Source organism: Rhineura floridana, chromosome 3 (assembly GCF_030035675.1).
Source record: "Rhineura floridana isolate rRhiFlo1 chromosome 3, rRhiFlo1.hap2, whole genome shotgun sequence".
Taxonomy (NCBI): Eukaryota; Metazoa; Chordata; class Lepidosauria; order Squamata; family Rhineuridae; genus Rhineura; species Rhineura floridana.
This window is the reverse complement of record NC_084482.1, coordinates 181,473,445-181,494,406: the sequence shown is the minus strand read 5'-3', so window position 1 is coordinate 181,494,406 and position 20,962 is coordinate 181,473,445. Positions and strand designations below refer to the sequence as shown.

General features: G+C 42.8%; 1 protein-coding gene across 3 annotated transcripts in view; it reads right to left on the bottom strand.

Annotated features, from left to right (window-relative positions):
* Positions 1-477: 477 nt before the first annotated feature.
* PRICKLE2 (prickle planar cell polarity protein 2) overlaps positions 478-20,962 on the bottom strand; it is a 148,939-nt gene continuing 128,454 nt past the window's right edge. For all 3 annotated transcript variants that reach the window (XM_061618726.1, XM_061618728.1, XM_061618727.1), the window contains exon 8: positions 478-3,156. In XM_061618726.1, the coding sequence (XP_061474710.1) occupies positions 2,288-3,156 (869 nt within the window). In that variant the 3' untranslated portion in view covers positions 478-2,287. The remainder of the gene's footprint in view (positions 3,157-20,962) is intronic.

Below are 20,962 nucleotides of genomic sequence, written 5' to 3'. Positions count from 1 at the left end.
ATTTTTATATGGGCATAGAGCTGATGGTGATTAAGCAGATAACTCTGAAATAAGTCATATGATGTTTGCACACTGTCTGAACCATTATTCCTAAGATCAGGTGGTGATGAGGCGAACACGGTGCTCACAAGAGCTTCCTTGCTCCCATATGGGCAGCTTTGTGTGAATATCCTTTTTCTATGAGTTGAGCTGCCCCTGCATTGAAATACACTGGAAACTGTGTTCTTGTGAGAGGTCCATGGGTATATCAGAATGACGATAGACACTGAGGGCCCACTGAGCATAAAATGAAATGAAAAGCAATATATATATATATAACCCTTAACGAGATCATAGTGAATAGAACCTTTGTAAAAAAAAAAAGGGGGGGGGAAGGAAAATATATTTTTTTGTTTGGACTAATATCTTCCTTCATCCAAGCCAAGAAATACTTTCTTTTTAGACATCACTTTGTTTCTTTTCTTATTTTATTTTTTTTTTGAAAAAAATCATAATTATCACATTCTCCTTATGCACAACAAAAAGATTCTTAGCTGTGCTATGGATACATCCGTATCTGAGATTTCCTTCCAAGTCACTGCTTTTCAATAGGCAAGGCCATCTGTTCCCTCAGCATTACAAGCACATTGATCCAAGGCTTGTTCTGCAGTGGAGCTGGAGCAGGTCCAAAGGCCCTGCTTCTTAGGTCTACCGGAGAGTCAGGACTCTCACACCTGTTTTGTATTTTTTTTTAAAAAAAAAATCCCACTCACACCAATTTGCATTTTGCTATCTATTCCAATGGACTCTTGTTCTAACAGAGTCATCAAACTCTCCAGAGAGCCATACACAGGTGTTGTAAGTTGGCAAGATCCTACTTAGCTGGGGTCTACCGAAACCCATTTTACAACCTTACAGTAAAAAGAGAACTTCCTTCTTTCCCACTATCTCATCTGGAAACAATATAGAATACATCTTGATGTCAATCTCCCAATTGTTTAAAGCGTACAGAGAAAAAATTCACATCCACCATAGCACACAATACATTTTGAGCCCTATGTATATAACTACCATGTTGAAGTTGTTGTTGCTTTGTTCTGCTTCCAAAGAATGGACTCCATTCTACCCTGAGGACAGGCCCTTCAAACTGCCTTTGTAATGGGTTTGAAGTGTTTATCTCCCGAGGGTAGGCTTTAAGTCTGACATGATTAAGATGTATTCATTTCATTATGCATTTCATAAGAAGGCAGTGTTGAAGATACCTCTTGGTAATGAACAGCAGTTAACATATGCCAAGAAACTAGAGCACCAGAAAACAATTCTATACTCAAAACAAGTTCATGCTGACACCACACAACTGCACCATTTACAATTGTTTTGGTTTATCCCCCCAAAAGTAGCTGAAATTTTAGTGACTTCAGCCCTCTCTAAAGAGATGTAAACTCAGACCTAGGTTCTTTAACTTTTTTCAAACATTTGGTGTTTATATTTCTTTTTATGTATTTGGAAAAAAATGAATTTTAATTTTGTTTCAGTGACAGATGTCTGTATTTGTTCTACAGAATAACAAAATGTAAATGTTAGTAGATTTTAAAAGCAACCCTGTAGGCCTCCTCAAGAGCGAATTAAATTTTGAAAGACTCTTTTTTGTTGTTTTGTTTCAAGCAGGTGCAGAAAGGAAAGCCTTGGTGATCCAGAAGGAATTTGATGGCAAAAGATAAAGGGTTCTGAAGCTCTGTTTGTTTAGCTCTGGCCGAAAAGCACGATGGATGTGCGTGAGTTTCCCAGCGACTCCTAAGATACAGAAGTTCCTCAGATATTACAAAATACAAAAATATTTTCTCCAAACTCTTTTTCTTTGCATTTTACAGAACAATAATGGAAATAACTTACACTTCCTTGCAATATGGCAGAAGAATGACAAAAAAGAGGTGATGAAAATGAAAAGAAAAAGTCAAGAGAATAAACTAGTAGCTAACTGCTGGTTATAGAAAACAATGGCAACTAAAAACACGTGGGTGAACTGGGTATTAAATGGGTGGCAGCTACTTGTGGGAAGGAGGTAAATTTGTGACGATTACATGCTAAAATAAACTTTATCCTTCCCTCCATCCCCAAAATAAAATGTGCAAAATATATTCACCATGCCAACAATTATGACTATTTATACACCCTTGTCTACGACCTTGTTCTTACAGCTCCTCACTTGCCAGGATTTTTTGTTACAATAAAAAGCACTTTTAAGACCTACAACAGTGCAAGTTGATGAAGCAATTACATTCTCCAACACTGTGCTTGGGCAACGTGGTTATGCTATGATACAGTTTTTGCTCTTTTGCCTTTTCCGGCTGTGTAACTGTCCTCGACCACCTAGCGTGGAAGACTTAGGCATGCTGTATGAGCCATATTTGTGAAGGAGTTCTTCACTGGTGACGTACTGGAGGCGGCTGGGTTGCGGGATTGGTTCTCCAAGGAAGTAGCCTTCATTGTCAGATTCAGAGGAGGAGGAGCATGTGGAACACCAGTCATATTCAGCAAAATAGGGTCCCCATCTTTCACTAAAGTGGTTCTGCAAAGCAAGATCTGATACAGTCCTTGGACACTGACCATACAGATTTCTTCTTGCACCTTGCTCCATGGCCTCTCTACAACTTCTCTGCTGCAAGAACTGATCATAGTCCTCCCTGGCTCGTAGAGAGGGTCTCTCTTTCAACTTATAGCTTTGTTCACTGGCAAGATGAAGGGCATTGTCTGAGCGGGAGCGCCTTGACCGCCGGGGCCTGTGGGGGCGATAACGTCGGTCATCATCTCGGAGATTAGTTCGTCTGGGTGTGCGCTCACTCATGGGGGGATGCCTGACACTCTCTTGTCCCGCCAACTTGTTTCCTGGCATCCCACCTTCATAGTCAAAGCTCTGATGCATCCTTCCACGGGATGATGTGTCTCTGTATCCAATGGGATTGGTGAGGTCATGCAGGTTGGCTTCCATATCTTGGTACTGCTGAACAGAAAGTAGGCTACGGACAGACTCCGCACTTCTGAACTGGACGGAGGAATTCAGTGTTCCCATGTTGCTCATCTTCTCTGAGACATTCATTCCAGAATCTTTGCTTAGATCAGGCATGGAAAATCGGGACAGATGCTCTTGTCGCTTGGTGCCACCATCTGCAGAGAGTCCTTTTGAGAAGAGGGAGAAAGGGGGAGAGGGGGGAAGAAGAAATACTGTGATTTCTGTTCATTTCTTAAATGGTATTGGACTGTGCACATGAATATTAAGACTCCAATGCTATATCTCTACAAAGGCTGTGTAATGGCACACATTTATGTAATACTGAACATTACTTAATGTTTTATTACTTAAAAGGTCCAAAGAATGGGTTCCGGTAAAGTGGATCAGTAGCTATTAAGATATTGCCACCACTGAGCTCCATCTAAGCGGGCCTATTTAGTCAGCCTACAGGGTACTAACCCAGCTGCCCTTGCTTCCATTGTTGTTGTTGTTGTTTGTTAGATTAATTAGTCACTTGTTACCTGAAGGTCTCCAAGTGACTTACAACACTGTTAAAAAAACAAAATAAATATGTGATACCATAAAACAAAATAATAAAACCACAATCACCACCATACAGTCACAGAAAACTTTGGCAGCACACTAATGCAAGCAACATCATCTTAGTTTATTAAATGCCTGCAATAAAAGATAACTCATTACCTGGCGCTGAAAAAATGTCAGTGAAGGTGGCAGGCAGACAACATGGGGGAGGACATTCCACAGATGGGGTGCTACAACTGAAAAGGTCCTCTCAGCCTCCCTCAGAGGGGGGACCTTGAGAAAGGTCTCGGAAGAAAATCTAAATGTCCGGATGTGTTCATATTGGGAGAGGCATTCCAGAAGATATTGGGATCCTGAACCATAAAGAGCTTTACAGGGCAAAACTAACATTTTGATAGGGCTTGAAAGCATACAGGCAGCCAGTATAACTGGAATAGAATTGATGCTGTATGATCTGTTCGCCTTGAACCCATCAATAATTGGGCAGCCACACTCTGCTCTAATTGAATCTTCTGAACCATTTTCAAAGGCAGCCCCACATAAAGTGCATTGCAATTATCCAACCTTGAGGTTACCAGAGCATAGATTACTACTGCCAAGTCATCTCTGTCCAGATAGGGTCAAAGCTGGGCCACCAGCTTCAGCTGATGGAAGGCACTCCGTGCCACTGAAGAAGCTACCAGTGCCTCAACCAACAGCAATGGATCCAGGAGAACCCCCAAACTATGAACAGGCAGGTTGCACACCACCCAGCTGGTCAGAGGAACCACCCACCAACAGCATCTCAGTCTTGTTTGGATTAAGCTTCAGTTTATTGGCCCTCATCCAGTCCATCATAGTAACCAAGCACTGATTCAGTACATCCACTGCCTCACCTGCAGAAGATGAAAACTGATACTAAGAACCATATTGCCTCCAACTATGAAGGCTGAGCATAGACATTGTGGCTAGCAGCCTTTTATACCTTTATCCTCCATGAATTTGTCTAATCCTCTTTTAAAGCTGTCCCAGTTGGTGGCTATCACTGCCTCCTCTAGGAGCAAGTTCTGCAGCTTAACTATGAGCTGCATGAAGTACTTTCTTTTATCTGTCCTGAATCTTCCAGCATTCACCTTCATCCACAAGTTCTAGAGTTTTGAGGGAGAAAAACTTTTCTCTAGACTTTCTCCACACCATGTCACCTCTTGCTTGCCTTTCCCCTAAACTAAAAAGCCTCAAATGCTGCAAACTTTCATCATAGGGGAGTTGATCCAACCCCTTGATCATATTGGTTGCCCTTTTTTTTAACCTTTTCCAACTCTACAATATCTTTTTTGAGGTGAGGCGACGAGAACTGTATACAGTATGCAAAATGTGGTTGTACCATATATTTGTATAACGGCATTATATCAGCAGTTTTATTTTCAATACCTTTCCTAATGATCCCTAGCATGAAATTTGACTTTTTCACAGCTGCCACACACTGGGTTGACATCTTCATTGAACTACCCACTACGACCCCAAGGTCTCATTCCTGGGCAGTCACTACGAGTTCAGACTGGATGAGCGTATATGTAAAATTAAGAATTTTTGCCTCAATGTGCATCACTTTACAATTGCTCACATTGAATTGCATTTGCCATTTTACTGCCCATTAACTCAGTTTGGAGAGGCCCTTTTGAAGCAATTTAGCATCATCAGCAAACAATTTAGCATCATCAGAAAACTTGGCCACTTCACTACTCACCCCAACACCAGATTGTTTATGATCAAGTTCAAAAGCACATGTCCCAATACAGATCCTTGGGGGACTTCACTTTCTACAACCCTCCATTAGGAGAACTGACCATTTATTCCTACCCTCTGCTTCCTGCTGCTTAACCAGTTCCTGATCCACAAGAGGACCTCTCCTCTTATTCCATGACTGCTAAACTTATTCAGGAGTCTTTTACCTTGTCAAAAGCTTTTTGAAAGTCCAAGTGCACTATACCAACTGAATCACCTCTATCTATATGCTTCTTGACGCTCTCAAAATACTAACAGATTGGTGAGGTAAGACTTACCCTTGCAGAAGCCATACTGGTTCTGTTTCAGCAAGGCTTGTTCTTCTATATGCATGGTTATTTTATCTTTAACAATACTTTCTACTAGTTTTCCTGGAGCAGATGTTACGGTAATTGGACTGTAATTTCTGGGATCCCCTTGGATCCCTTTTTAAAGATTGGTGTCACATTGGCCACTTTCCCTCAGGTATGGTGGTGGATCTGAGGGACAAGTTACATATTTTTGTTAGAAGACCAGCAATTTCACATTTGAGTTCTTTGAGAATGCTCAGGTGGATGCCATCCAGATCTGGCAATTTCTCAGTTTTTATTTTGTCTAGTAAGCCTAGCACTTCATCTCTCATCACTGCTATCTGCTTCAGTTCCTCAGACTCCCTTTCTGCAAAAGTTAGTTTAGGCACAGGGATCTGCCCTCTATCCTCCACTGTGAAGTCAGAGGCAAAGAATTCATTTAGCTTCTCTGTAATCTCCTTATCCTAATTTAGCCCACCTTTGACTCCCTTGCCGTCCAAAGGTCCAATCGCCTCCCTAGATGGTCTCCTGCTTTGAATGTATTTAAAGAATGTTTTGTTGTTGGCTTTTATGTTTTTAGCAATGTGCTCCTCTTGCATTTCTTTTGCAGGAGTTTGTGTTCCTTTTTATTTTCATTCAGACAAGTTTTCCATTTTCTGAAGGAAGCCTTTTAATCTCTCTTTGACTCTGCTCATTAACCATGTCGGCATCCTCTTACCCCTGGTGTTACCTTTCATGATCTGTGGTATACACTCTAGTTGAGCTTCCAATATTGTGTTTTTAAACTACTCTCAAGCGTTTTGGAGTGATTTGACCCTCTTGACTCTGCCTTTCAACTTCCTTTTTACCAATACCATAAGAGTGGGATGCCCTGGCCTTGTCGCCCTGTTGCTTAACCACCTTGACACTTTGCCAGTTGGGACCAAGATGCTTCATCAGCTGGGAGGGGTTCCCTCTAGCTCATGGAGCAGCTGAAGTGCTAACAGTACCCTTTATTAATTCATTATTTGAAAATTTCTAGACTGCAAATCACAGCCCTAACAAGGGTCCAAGGTGGTTTAGAAGAACATTTGAAACCAATAAAACAACTGGAACATGTTTAAACTTTGAAACAGAATTAAAGCCAGAGGCTAAAATGCCAAAGAGAGAGAAGTCAAAATTGTGTATCACGGTTTAAAAACCACTGAAAATCAAACAAAACAAAAACTTAAAAGCCATCAGGGAGAGGCCAGTCTCACTTCTTTTGGGAAATAATTTCATAATTTTGGGCTGCTACAGAAAAGGCTCTGCCACATATTCCCTCCAACCAAACCTTTTTTGGTGGCTGGACAAAGCAGGCCTCAGATGTTGGAGGAGACGGTCTTTCAGACTAGATATCTTGTATTCTTACTTGAGTAACACATCATAGACCTATTTCACAGATGCTGACAGGAACGTTTCCACCCCCTAGTCACACTACTGATTAAATCTATAATATGGGAAGCATTTATTTCCCCATTAATTTCAAGCCATTTCCAGCATGAGGATCCAATGCAAAACTCTTTTCACAATGTGTGCCTGACCTAAAAACAGGCATGTCCCATGTTCTGATTTTTCATCATGTAAATGAGTTGTAGAAGCAATCCTGTGAACCAAAACTGTACGCTGAAAAGAGGTTCTTTGTGGAAGCTCTGCGTAATATACAGAGGGACAGTTTTGTTCTTGTCCAGGAGAGGGCAGTAGTGCATAGACACACAACGGACAATATCCACTCTAGCAATGTTTTAACAATACCTGTGGAGACAAATTTGAAAATGCAATGCCAAGTTACATACAGTAATCACAGCTTTGGCCCTTTAAACACCTAAACGACTGCTAGTCTTGGGATCAAACCGGTGCTCAGTTGTGGGGCCAATGGGTGGTTTTGGTCTTATTCCATGTTTTCTACCTTCTGTTTCTTAACCTACAGCCTTAGTTCCCCACTTGCATAATGGGAATTCATGGCCTCCAACATTTGTGGGATTGGAATTGCTTTGGGGCTGGGCCAAGGGAGGAAAGAAGAAAGGGGGGGCAACTTGTGACTTTTTGTTGCCCGAGCTGTGGAATCCAACAGGTGCTCGCTGCGATCCTTTGTGACATCGCAGAAGATCTTGAGATGCCCCTGTTGTATCACACAAAAATGGTACATACAGTGGTGATGAATTAGTTCAGTATAAGTACCAAAAAATTAGTACCACACTGGCAAATCTGTACCATTGCAGTGTATGGCAATTATACTGTTCTAAAGCACTGTTTGGGGATGTTATGTGAGGACAAGATAAATACAGGGCTGCTTCTGACTTCTGTGCTTCTAGATTGGCCTTTACCGGAATCACCTGAGTTTCTACATATGGGTATATTACATGGAGATGAGCTACTTACTTGAGCCAAATCCATGAATAGGAAATATTATATTATACAGGCAGGTTCTCCCTTTAAAAAAACAATCCATGAGGGCAAAATACTGTTCTAGAAATGATCCCCAAAGAGCTTTTCACTTTTAAATAGCTGCACAAAAAAAATAATTAGGCATTGCTTTGGTCATCAAAAGCAAGGCTGTCAACCAAGATATTTTAGCTGATTAACTCTTTGGCTTTTAACTGATTAAATGTACATATATTTCATTCTGCAACATCTCAATGAAAATGCTTTTTCTGTGGATCTTGAAACAAGGTGACTGTCTTTATGAAAGACACAGAGGGGGGAGAGAGAGAGCTACCTACCATTGTTTAGAGCAGCAATGGGGAACAGCTGTGGTTCTCCAGATATTGTTGCAATGCCAACTCTTATCAGCCCAGCCAGCATGGCCCATGATCAGGGAAGATGGGAATTGTAGTCCAGCAACATCTGGAGGGCCCCACATACTTCCTATTGTTTGGAAAGTTTTTCCACATTAATCTCTTTGTTAAACAATTCTTGTCATCTGTTGCAGAAAATCTCTATGCATTTGCGCAGTATTCTGGAGCAAGGTTCTAAAGTTCCCTATCAATATCAAGAGGATGCAAACCTCTCGTACCTTACCATAGTTCCACTTGCATTGGGACAGGCACTCAGACTCCTCAGTTACACATTCCTTGCTCTCCTAATCAGTTGGTATTCTCCAGCTGTGATTTTAACCACACCTACTTGTTATAGCAGAGCCAAGAGCTACATGTAAGCTTGTTCATTACATCAGCAGTACAGAAATCCTTCAACAAAGCATTGATGTAGCTGGGAGTTTTCACTGTCTGAACTCTATAATCCTTTGCTCATTTTGGAGCATAAACAGAAACTGTTCGACAAAGCTAGTGTGTTATGTGACTAACTAGCATATTGTCAAATTTTACAATTAAATCTTTAGTTGCCTAATCCCACTGAGTGATTGACTGATGCTTGCAGCCCCATACATCTAAAGTTTAAGTTTTCAGGACAAGAAGGAAGTCTGAAACCACTGGGAAACTCTGTGCTGAATAGTCTCAGGAAGTCTTAGGTTATTCCTTTGAAGGATGGACCTGTGGTGAGATGTTTTAGTCAGCCATCTGTATTTCTCCTTGGACAGTAAGATGGCAATATAAAATGGAGGCCAGTTTGAGCATATAGCTGGTACTAGAGTGAAGGAGAGTGGGTAACAGCAACTGGCAAATATGGTTTAAGATAAGACACCTAAATGGAACTTCCACCTACAACTGTAGTTTACCTATGAATATACAATGTTGAACTGGGGCGGGGGCTAGGGATAGCATGTCCTTCTAAGTTTCAAGAAGCAGCAAGAGGAATCTCTCTTGCTTCTGTTGGACACAGTATTCTGGACCTTGGGTCTGAGAATTCTTGTGTTCTTCAGACAAGCTGCTTTAGGAAAGAGCAATTCTGTGTTAACTTTCCCTGCCCTGTAACATGAGGCCAACACCTTGCTGAAGCTAAGCAGGTCTGGGTCTGGTCAGTGCCTGGATGGGTGACCTCCTGAGAACCACATGCGCATCATCTTAGGTTCCATGATGGAAGAAAGGCAGGATAGAAATGTAAGAAAAATAAATAAATGGTAACTTATGGCATGGGGAGAGGAATGAACGTTGCTCAGTGGTACACCACACACTTTACATGGTGAAAGGTTCGAGGTTCAATCCCTGGCATCTCCGATTAAAAGGATTAGGTTGTGGGTGATGTAAAAAAGACCTCAGCTGGGGACTCTGAAGTGCTGCTGCCAGTCAGAGAAGACAACCATTGGCCAGATCACCCTTCTCCAACTTTGAGTCCCCAGATGTTGTGGGACTGTAATCCCATCAACACCAGTCAGGATGGCCTATGGTCAGTGATTATGGGTGTTGCAGTCCAACAACATCTGGGGACCCAAGATTGTAAAAGACTGGACAAATAGTGTGACTTTGTATACAGCAACATCCTATCTTTCCTAAGTCGCCATGGCCTCTCCATAACTTTGGCTGCTACTGGTAGGGATGTCAGAGAATTCCAACAGAAAAGGAAGTGGAAATCGCTGCAGTTCACATGTTTGTCTTGTGGTCAAGGATGGAAATCAGTCAAGTGAATATGATCAGTATTTGTTCATGTCATTGTTTTTAATTCCACAAATGATTCAAAATGAATGAACTTTTTCTTTACATTGTTTTTATGTTTCCTTTACAGTGAAATATGTGGAAGTTCTGCATATAGTTACACAAATTAAGTTAATTGGTGGACAGTGAGATGGATCACTTAGTGTTTGGTGGAAACCAAACTGCAGCAGAACAGAAACAGTGCTGATTGTGATGCATGCAGGTCGGACTGGAAATCGCTGTCTTCTTACATCCCTAGCTACTAGGGATGGGAAAATGCATAACACAAGGTCCATCATGTCATCTATTCCTATTACTACACACTATGGGGAAGAGGAGGACGTAACTTGTCACAGGGTTGCCATTTTTGGTGGCAGCCCCTTGTTCCTCCTCACATCTCGTTCCAACCTTAATCACCAACCAGACCTCCTCAGGAAGAAATGCAGACAGTCAGTCTGCTCACTCATTAGCTCTTCCCGACTTCTCCCTCCCCTTGCAGTTCCGGAGGAAAATCAGTTCTGTGAAAAGTTGCTCCAGTCAAACAGCAAAGCTGTCAGTGCTTGGAAGGACTAACTGTTAGTGCAGGGATCTCACACAGAAGAAAGCAAACTCCCCGTCCCTGTGTGTGCACTGAAAAATGCCCAGAACTGGGTCAATGTTCTTCTTTGCTGCCAGAATCCAGTTTTCTATAGCTCTCCCCCCGGAAACAGACACATGGGATTCTCTGATTACTGAAGGATTGGATTTGTTTCTGGCAGTGATGTGAAATGCCTAGGCTGTCAGGATGACAGAGCTCAGAAACTATTTCAATTAGAATAGAATCCCTCCCTCCCCCTGCCCCCCATGCCTTCAAAATCAAACAAAGAATGTTTATTTTGGCGCTTGTTCTTTTTGTCTTTTGTCCTATTCCAACAAGCTTTCTGAACAAACTCATTTGCAAATTCTTCATCATTTACACTGAACTCAAGACATGCATCCTGTCTGCAATTCCAGTGTATGGACTTTGTAAACTATCTAAGAGGGAATGGAAGGGGGCAGGGTAGAGATAATGCAACTCTATGTATTTCTGCAAATACGATTTTCTAGATACTGGATTTTAGTATGTTAGTAATCATAAGATCTCAGCATGACAAAGCCCTCTGGCTCCTTGTTCCTAATAGAAAAGGCAGCTGAATGAGGAAGATATAAACTCTCTGTGAGAACAACTGAGCTTGAAGGGGCACATAAGGGGAAATATATATTTTTTCAGCCATCATCATCAGAACACAGTGCAACAACTGTCTGTCTGCATGGGCAGGAGCCATGCAATTTTTGCATTCTGTACAGTGCCTAGCACACATTGTTGACAGTACTGAGTGAACGTTAAAGATCAGCAATGGTAGATCAACTACCTTCACAAATAATGTCATTAGATCCCCAAGTTTAAGGTTGCGATTACATTTCTACTCAGCTTCAAAACAAATTGTTAGAACAGGAAATATGTTATTCTGCCCATTTTGCCAATGAAGGAACTGAAACTAGTTGAGAGCAACTTGTGCAAACCCACCCAGCAAAGCTATCATCAACACACAGAAGTTCTGGTGTGGCACTGAACCTATCTTTGGCTCTTAGAGGTAGCCGATTTACAAAATGGTCCAAAGTCTACAGATTTCCTTCATGTATGGGAGGGAGGGGGCTAGGGAGGGGGTGAGTGTATGAGGGGGGGGGATCTGGAAATATAAACTGCCCCTCCCTCTCTCTCATTTAAATCTGGCAAAGCCCCTTTTCATCTTGCCCAACTCAAACTGAGACTTGCATTCTCTGCAGAGCTGTTGTTTGCAGCTGAGAAGCATGGACTCTTGCAAGCTGCCATGATCTTTAGTTGCAATGGATTGCTGGTGTACAGGCACCCCTTCTTCTTGGCTACATGGAGCTGTCACTTGCAGCCAGAGACCATGGAAGCTTGCAAACCTCCACATTCCCTGGCTGTAAGTAACGCCTTGGGTTAAAGGGAGAGAGCAAAAGGGAAGGGGGAGAGGTTGCTATACCGAGCTAGTGTGAGTGTTTTGCTGATTTTTTTTTTTAAAAAAACAACCTCAGTATTTTTCAAGTATTTGAATGTAACACTTGAAGAGACCCAATTTATTCTTGGGCCAGACAATTTCCATGGTCTCCTAATAGTTAGTGAACACCCGTGTGTATGTGTGTATGGTGTGTGTGTGTGTGTGTGTTATGCCCAGAAGTGGGCCTATCATCTCACAGTACAGCTGGCTTCTGCAGAACACCAAACCACACAGTTATAACTATAGTAAGTCGCTGGACTGGCTTTTATATAAAGCTTCAAAACAAATTCAAATATATAAAGCTTCAAAACAAATTGTTAGATTCTTCCCCAAAGAAAATGTACTTTTAATTTCCCCTCTGAAATTCTGGCTTGGCCTAGCAACTCCACATTTATTTTGAAGTCACCCTTGGCAAAGAAAGGCGCTTTTGGCTTGTTTACATTTGCTGAATGATTGGATTATGTCATTAATGACTTCACAGGGAGGTGAACTCTGGGATACTGGGTGGACGTCTGAGAAGTGCAGACAGAATAGATGCATGCAAGATGCCAACCAGTAATAAGACTTCTATGACCTTTCATTTAACCAATCAGTTACATGATTCAATTTATTTTTTAGTTATTAGCAAGAGTATAAGATAAATTAATAAAGGCAAATTGGGCTAAACTAAATGAGGCCTCTCCCTAACTTGTAAGCTATATGTGTAGAGGTGAGCAAGAGTCCACCTACCCTCCTTTCCTTCAGTCTTACCTCTGCCAACCTGGTACATCCACAATGGATCATGATGCTGAATACATTTACTGAGCAGAAGTGGATTTCATGAATAAAATGATCTGGTTTTACATGGACTGAAGTTATCAAATGTTACAGTTTGTGTAGATAGAATGGGACACTGGGGGTGAAGTAGGTTTGCTGGGGGAGGGGGCAGCAACACTCTTAGGGGGAAGAGGAATAATCTGATCTGGCCCCAAGCTACCACTCATTGTAAAGAATCATAATATTTCCTGTTTTCATTCACAGAACCAGAACCAAACTAGCATTAGAAAACAAACAGGCGCATGTGACCTACAATTTCAGCCACAAGGATTAAAACAGATATGTTCCAGTTTAATCAACTAAAGCTTTAGTTGATTCATCTACTGATTAAAGGTTGCGGCCCTACTTGAAACTGTGCCTGAACTTCTCAAACTTACACAAGGTAAGCAAAACTTTTAGGATTAGCTAGAAAGTTCCAGTTTATTCAGCCACTAAGAGTGCAAATCCATCAAGCATGACTGATATGAAACCTCTATTTGACTCATACCCTGCTGCCATAAAATGTGAGATGTTAACTACTTGTATTACAGTTCCAAAAACAGTTTCAAGACCTAAAGAGCATGTTTCCATGAGATTTCTTCTTGCCAGCATTAAAAGCAAATGGAGCAAGCAAGAAAAGAAGTCAAATTTCCATGAAGACTATCATTTAGCCACATAGTGCATCCCAGGACACAGCAATCTTCCAAACAGCTACTTTGCTTAACCCTTGAGAGCCCATAGCCATGGTCTCTAATTCTGGATTTGTCCTGCTGACTGCTCATGAGTTAAATTCTGTATTACAGCCTTGTATATGTCGGAGAGTCGCGATGCTGGGAACGGAGAGTGCTGAGCTAGCTTATCTGTGTGTGTTTGAATCTTTGCTAAAGATTATACCTTCCCTGCAAATTAGTCAGACAGAGACTTTAAGCTTTAAAATAAGAAATAACTACTTTATTCTGGAAGTACATGCTTGATAGGAGAGAGTCCTATATCTAGCTAACTAGCTAAGTTGGAGAAGCAAACACTGAGACCAGTGCTTGCCCTCATGCTAGGAGGAGAGAGAGAGACAAAGGAATATGTCTGTTCCACTCTCAAGAGAAAGAAGAAGATTGGGAAGGAGGGAAGGAACTGGGATCAACATCCTCTGCATATCAGTCTAGCAGGAAGGAAGAGACAGCAGGAGATCAAAGGACAGGTATAGCCTAGCAATCAGGAGGTGTCCTCTCTAGCTACCCTTTTTAACCCCATGCAGCCTCAACCCAAGTTGGAGTTCAACCCCATATATTCCAACAGTATATGATAAATCCATACATTCTACTTCCGAGGCATGTTTGACCCAAGCACATCTCCCAATCACTGGAGGTTGCATTTTGATTGCAAATCTGTCCTGCCCCTTATGAAACAGCAGCCCACACTGACTGCCATAGAAAGCCAGGAGATGTAGTCATCGTAAGGACTGCTCTCCTGCCTTTGTTTCCTTCTGCACCAAAGAAAAGGGGAACACTGGCTGTGACTACAGTGAAGGGATGGGGAAACTTTTTCAGCCTGGGGGCCACATTCCCTTCTAGGAAACGTTGTCACATGTCACTATGGGCATGGCCCAAAGATTAATGTTAATTTTACCCTCATACAGTAGACTTGTATCTGATCTGTGGATGGGTTTCAGGGAGTCTGTGAACCAGGTGCAACAAAAATCAATTTCTAATGCAATAAAATTGTGTGTAAAATTTTGTATGTGTTTATATTAGGGATGGCCGAGATATTCAGTTCAGTTTGCATTTCGAGCCAAATATATTAAATTTGCACTTTCCAAAACAATATGAGAACTGGACCACAGCCATCCTTCAAATTTGCACTTGTCTGAATTTTGTGATGCAGTTCTCCAACAAAGCAATGTTTACAAAAATTCTGAAGATTTTCATGAGGATCTTTACAAAAAAATCAACAAATTACTATGGAAATGTGGAGAATCCAATTTAAGTTTAAAAAACAATGAGAAACAGAGAACAGAAATTGACATATCATTCCACCCCTAGTTTATGTGCTTTTTTTCTGGGGAGGGGGTCTATAGCTTTTGTTAGATTCTCAAAGGTGTCTGTGAGCCAAAAAAGGTTAAGAATGACTGCTCTATCTCCTTTATCAAGACAAGCCAGGACCATTATTAGAGTTCAATGACACATTCCTGCCTGGCAAAGACATACACCCTCCCCAGCCACACCCCAAATGAGGGGTGGGGCCTGAGAAGAAGAGGTGTTGCTGTGGAGGGTGTATGTCCTAGGGACAGTCCTGAAGGCCAGTTTCTTCATTACAGTCCTGCCACCTGTGCAGACGGAGTCCACCATTAAGGCTCGGTGGCAGTGCAGAAGCAGCAGAGGTGCAACTTAGCTGTCAGTGCCCTTGGTAGTAGCTTATCTGCCTCATAGGGTTATTTTGTGAGAGTAAAATGGGACTGCCCCAAGAAATGCCACCCTGAGCATCCTTGGTGGAAGAATCGGGCACACACGCTATAAATAATTTAGAGGTGCAGATGTCATTAGTCTTGTCATTAGTCTATGAGCTTCCCTCAAAACTCCTTAGAAGCTTTGCTCAACAGGAAAGGAAATTGGTGGCAATTTTAATCACTACAAAAACATTTTCAGAAGATGATGTCTCTCTACTCATTTCTGCTTGCTTTTGCCACTTTCTAGGACTTTAATGTAAGAAAGAAAGAAAGAAAGATTTCCTATTTACTTCTTCTTTGGCTATGTTGGGATGCGCCAAAACCTCCCCAGGTTTGGATGCTACCATTTTATTTCCGTGTTAGGCATTATTTTCTCTCCTGTTTAGTTTTAGGTTAGCTTATTGGTATCATTTTATACAGAGTTGTAGGGATTGGTTTTTTAAAATTTACTTTTTGATATTATGATTGTTTCGAATAGTTTCTAATTTTTAAAACTGTTATATTGGTTGTTCATTTGATACATTGTGAGCCACTTTGGGCACAATTCTGTGGGGAAGTGGCATAAAACAAACAGAAGCGATCATCAATTCCACTAGTCTTTATTAAAAGGAGACGACAAAAACCTTGCTGGATCAGATCGAAGGTCCATCTAGTCTAGTAACCTGTATCCCAGAGTGGTCCCCCAAATGCCTCCAAGAATCCCACAAACATAGCATGTAAATAATAACAGTCTCTTGCTATAGTTCACAGCAACTGACACACAGTGACATACTGCTTTTGAAGCAAGGTTGCATATAGCTGTCGTGGCTATTTGACACTAGCAAGCTAACCTGCCATGAATATGTCTAATCCCCTTTAATAGCCATCTAAATTAGTGGCTACACCTCACCTCATGGCATCTAATTTCATTCATTAACATAGGAACAGAGGAGACTGCCTTACATTGAGTCAGAACGTTTGTCCATCTAGCTCAGTATTTCCTACACTGACTGGCAGCAATTCTCTCCCAGCCCTACCTAGAGATGCAAAGGATTGAATCTGGGGCCTTCTGTATGCAAAGCAAATGCCCCACAACTGAGCCACAACACATCTTCTCCCATGCTGTACCAAAGCATTATGTGTTGTATGAAGGACTTTCTTCTGTCCCAAATCTCTTGCCAATCAACCTTGGAATTCCTTGGATGCCTGCCTACAAAGGAACCCCCAGTCTTTCTCTGACTTCAGGCTTCAGGTGAAATGTTGGTAGCAACTCTAAAATAAACCAGCATTTGCCAAGATAATCAAACCTTTAAACCGTTAAATCTGGCATCGGGGTCCAGGGAGGGTTCAGAGAGGATCAAGTAAGAAACTGATCTTATGCAAGGTTTATTAACGAAACCAAAAGCCTAGAGTCAATCAACTGAAGTAAATGAGATTCAGTCACAAAGGGAGTAGCAAGCCCACTGACTGATTTCAGTCCAGACACACCCAACCACTGCAACCCAGTGCCCAAGCATGTAGTACCTTACAGTCCCAAATGGTAAGGAAGGTAGCAGCATCCTACAACAGTTTTACAGGCAGGACAAAATTGGAGAAGAACTTTCTTTAAGAAGGCTCTTTCCACCATCCCTCATGTCTTCCACCTTTCCCTCCACTGCCCGGAAGTGGCAGGATTTTGGCTTGCTTTGCAGTCAGTTCAATGTGCTTTCCAAAGCCCCATGAAATAAGATTTATTTCAAATCCTACTCCAGGAATGTTTCTAAGTGGGTCTGACTGTGACTTGTTTACACCAGAAGCATCACTTCATTTCAGAGCAACCTTGGAATTTGCAGAAAGCAAGGGGGGGAAAGGGAACTGTTACATAAATAAAAGAAGCTAAAAGAAAACAGGACCACGGGAAGAAGGAAAAAAGTAAGGATCTTGCAAGTCAGAGAGAGAACCAGGCAGGCAGTCGAGTCAACTTCGTTCTTCAGTCCAGCTGTCATGTTCGTGACAGCGCTCAAATAATTTCAAGACATGGGTTGTCTCATCTCCGCACACTACACTTGCGGGGAAGGACTGGATATCATCATGATGCCTTTTAGAAATGTACAAAACTGCTTTGTACTAAGGAGACAAACCTATATAGTAGTCCTTCCCCAACCAGGTGCCCTCCAGATGTTTTGGATTACAATTTGCATCACCAAGCTATGCTGGCTGGGGCTGGTAATCCCCAAATGTCTGGAGAACACCAGGTTGGGGGAAGGCTACTGCACTTACCTAAGAGTAAGGCACTTTGAACTCAATGGGACTTTCTCCTGAGTAACACATGTATAGAATTGCACTGTAAGTTCAGTGCATAAGTCTGTCTAGCTCTGTACCAGGAATCCCCAAGCCTCTCGGACCTTGGGGGCATATTTGGAAATCTAAGGGCCCACCCATATGACTGTATAATCTGCAATGTTACAACTTTGTGCCCTCATAATTCAGTCATCCATATGACGTTGCAAGCTAATATGGAATTTCACATTCACAAATCCACATTAGAAATACCACCGAAAAAACGATAAACTTTCTTAAACCGATAATCAATCACAACAACATCCACGGGCTCGGATGCAATGCTATGGACTGTCCTGAAACAGGCAATCCATGGGCATTCCTCTGTCATATGCCAAGCCCCTTGACTCCTTCCTACCCAATAGCACATCCACAAACCTGTGCATGCACGGGAATTAAAAAAAGATATAGTGCACGAAAAGCAAACAACCGTAATGGATCACTCACTGAAAAGGGGTGGACTCAGGGGAGCAGCCAATGCTAAAGCAAACAAAACCCAAACCCAAACCCACACGTATGGATGCTTGATAATTGGGTTTTCACAATAATCGACCACAAACAGGACATGTATGGATCTTGAGGCCACCAAATGAATATGGAAACACGGATTTTGTGGTTAGGTATGGATGGGCCCCAAGAAACCAGCATGGGCATCACAAAGTATCCAGCTGACAGAAGAATACTGGTGATGCTCAGACCCCTTCCCCCAAACAACAGGCAAAATACCTACACATATCTAAAACAATTTTTAAAAGACCAAAAAAGCAGGCAACCCATTCCCCAAAGCAGGCAACCCCCAACCAAACAACAAAAATCAACACCCACCAATCCTTTTTTAAAAAATGGGTGGGCAAGGAGGCCTTGACAGGTACTAAGGGTGTGTGTGTCTGAGGATGCTGTGTTGCCCATTGACACCACACTGGGGACCTCAGGTCTACATTGGCTGGCAGTGGCTTTCTAGGGTTTCAGACATCAGCCTTTTCCTGTCCTGTTTGGATGCCAGGAGTTGAATCTGGGACTTCTTGCATGCAAAAGCATTTGCTCTGCCACTGAGCTATGGCTCTTCCCTATTTTATCTACAGGCTAAAACAGAAGTTGGCCAAGCTATGGCTCGTGACCCATGGGCAGTTCCTAGCCATTTCAAGAACAGCTCATAGAAATCTTGAAAAAAAATGCAACTAGCATAAAAGAAGCCACTGCTGCCCGTATGCACCAGGGGCAGATCAAGGATTTAACTTTTGCTTCTGTCTCTTCTACCTCTCAGCCATGCATTGGGGCAGAGGTGGGCATGGGGTAGTGCAGTGCCCCAGGAGAGGGAAAGGACCACAGGAATCACAGTTCAGCCTGAGGAAGAGAGAGAAGGAACAGCAGTCTGCCTCAAAGGGAGAAGCAGAGTCTGCGGACAAGCTTGGATGCACAACATTTGAGTGACACATCAAGTACACATTTTGCCTGAAAAAGTAGTCCTGTGGCTTCTCATGTATATGCACATAACACCCTTGGTGTGGGCAAACTGTGGAATCTGGCCTATACCTAAAGATATGACTGACAGCAAAATCCATGATTTCTTGTCTTTCAAGATTCCAGAAATGGTTGTATTGGCGACTGCCTGGACAATCATGCTTTGTAGGTGGACTGTTTCCAATCAGCAAACTATCATGTCCCAGGCCATCACCTAAAGGCACATGATGCAGCAGCCTCGCCAAAGCTAAACAGAATCTGGTCTGGTCAGTGCCTGGATTGGATGCCACTTGGGAACCCTGCACATGCCACCTTGAGTTCTGTGATGGGGAAAAATTGTGAGCTATAAATGTAATTTATTTGTTTCTTTACATGATTTATACCTCACCTTTCCACAGTTGCAAATCCACTACAACACTAAAAACAGCTGTAGAAATGACAACATGAAGACAGCACTAAAGTTATTCCAAATATGCAGAGACTTTAAAAACTCTTGCAGTAAAAAAACTGTCTCCTAACTAAAAGCCTTCTTTATGAAAGGGAGTTGTGTTTTTTTTAAAAAGTAGCTTCATTAAACTTCATTAATCAGTGGACTAGTAGAGCAGAAGGCAGGGAGGCCAACAGTAGATGAAGCCAGAGCAAATGGCTAGCAGAGCCAGAGCCTATGATAATTCTACATTTATCTCCAGTGTTGAGTTCTACAAAAGCAACACTGAGATTAAGGAGGAGGAGGCTGACAGTCAGGGCCACCCCCTAGACTGGTTGTAAGTAAGGAGGTAGGCAAGTGGGGGCTGGCTGAGGCAGCGGCGTCACTAGTGGGAGTGCGGGGGGGTGCGGACCTCCGGTGCGCGCCCTCCCAGGGGCATGGACGAGGTGGCTGGGCTTGCGTGCGCACGCACTCGACCAGCCACCCCGTCCATGCCCCTGGGAGGGCGCGCGCCGGAGGGGCACCCAGCCGGAGAAGGCCTGGGAACGCCGGCGCGCCTCCCTCGCTCCGCCGGCATGCCTCCCTCGCCCTGCCAGCATGCCTCCCTCGCCCTGCTGGCACGCCTCCCTCACCCCGCCGACGCTGCTCCCGCGCTCGCCCGCCAGCCCGCCTCCGAGGAGTTGGAGCAGCCTTGCCGGTCATCGGCACAGGGCGGCTCTGGGTGTCACCCCCCTCATGGTGACACCCGGGTGCGGGTCGCACCCTCCGCACCCCGGTAGTGACGCCCCTGGGCTGAGGACCTTGATGGGGCAGTGCCCCACTTGTCCTAATGAATCAGCCTCCACTGCTGAGGATTAGACTTTGATGACTCTCCAAAGGAAGAGGGTTCCACAGTTGTGTAGCAGCCACCGGGAAAACCCCTTTGCACGCCCATTATGGTAAGGACAAGGTACACAGGAAGCATTTTATGGTTATAATTTCAACTCATTTTCTCTTTTGTATCCTTTGTAACCTCATTGCACTCTGCTTAGAAACCACAGTGTGAAGTGGTATATAAAATGTTGAAATAAATAAATAAGTAATAGTGAAGAGGGTGTTCTTTGCTTGACTGAAGATTACTGTGGATGTTCAGGGCTAGTAATGGCATACTTAACAGGCCATTAGGACTGGCTACTCTTCAGCTGTATATATGCCAACTTCGGTGCCAGCACTGTCATATTGTCCTCATTTGCTGATGGCATTTTGCCTGTAGCAGGGAGTCAGACAGGCACTATGGCTGACTGAAAGGGAAGGAATGGAGCAGATGTTGCTGGGATCAGGGAATTTTCTGGGTTGATGGATGCACAGATCTTTTGTCTTCTTAAAA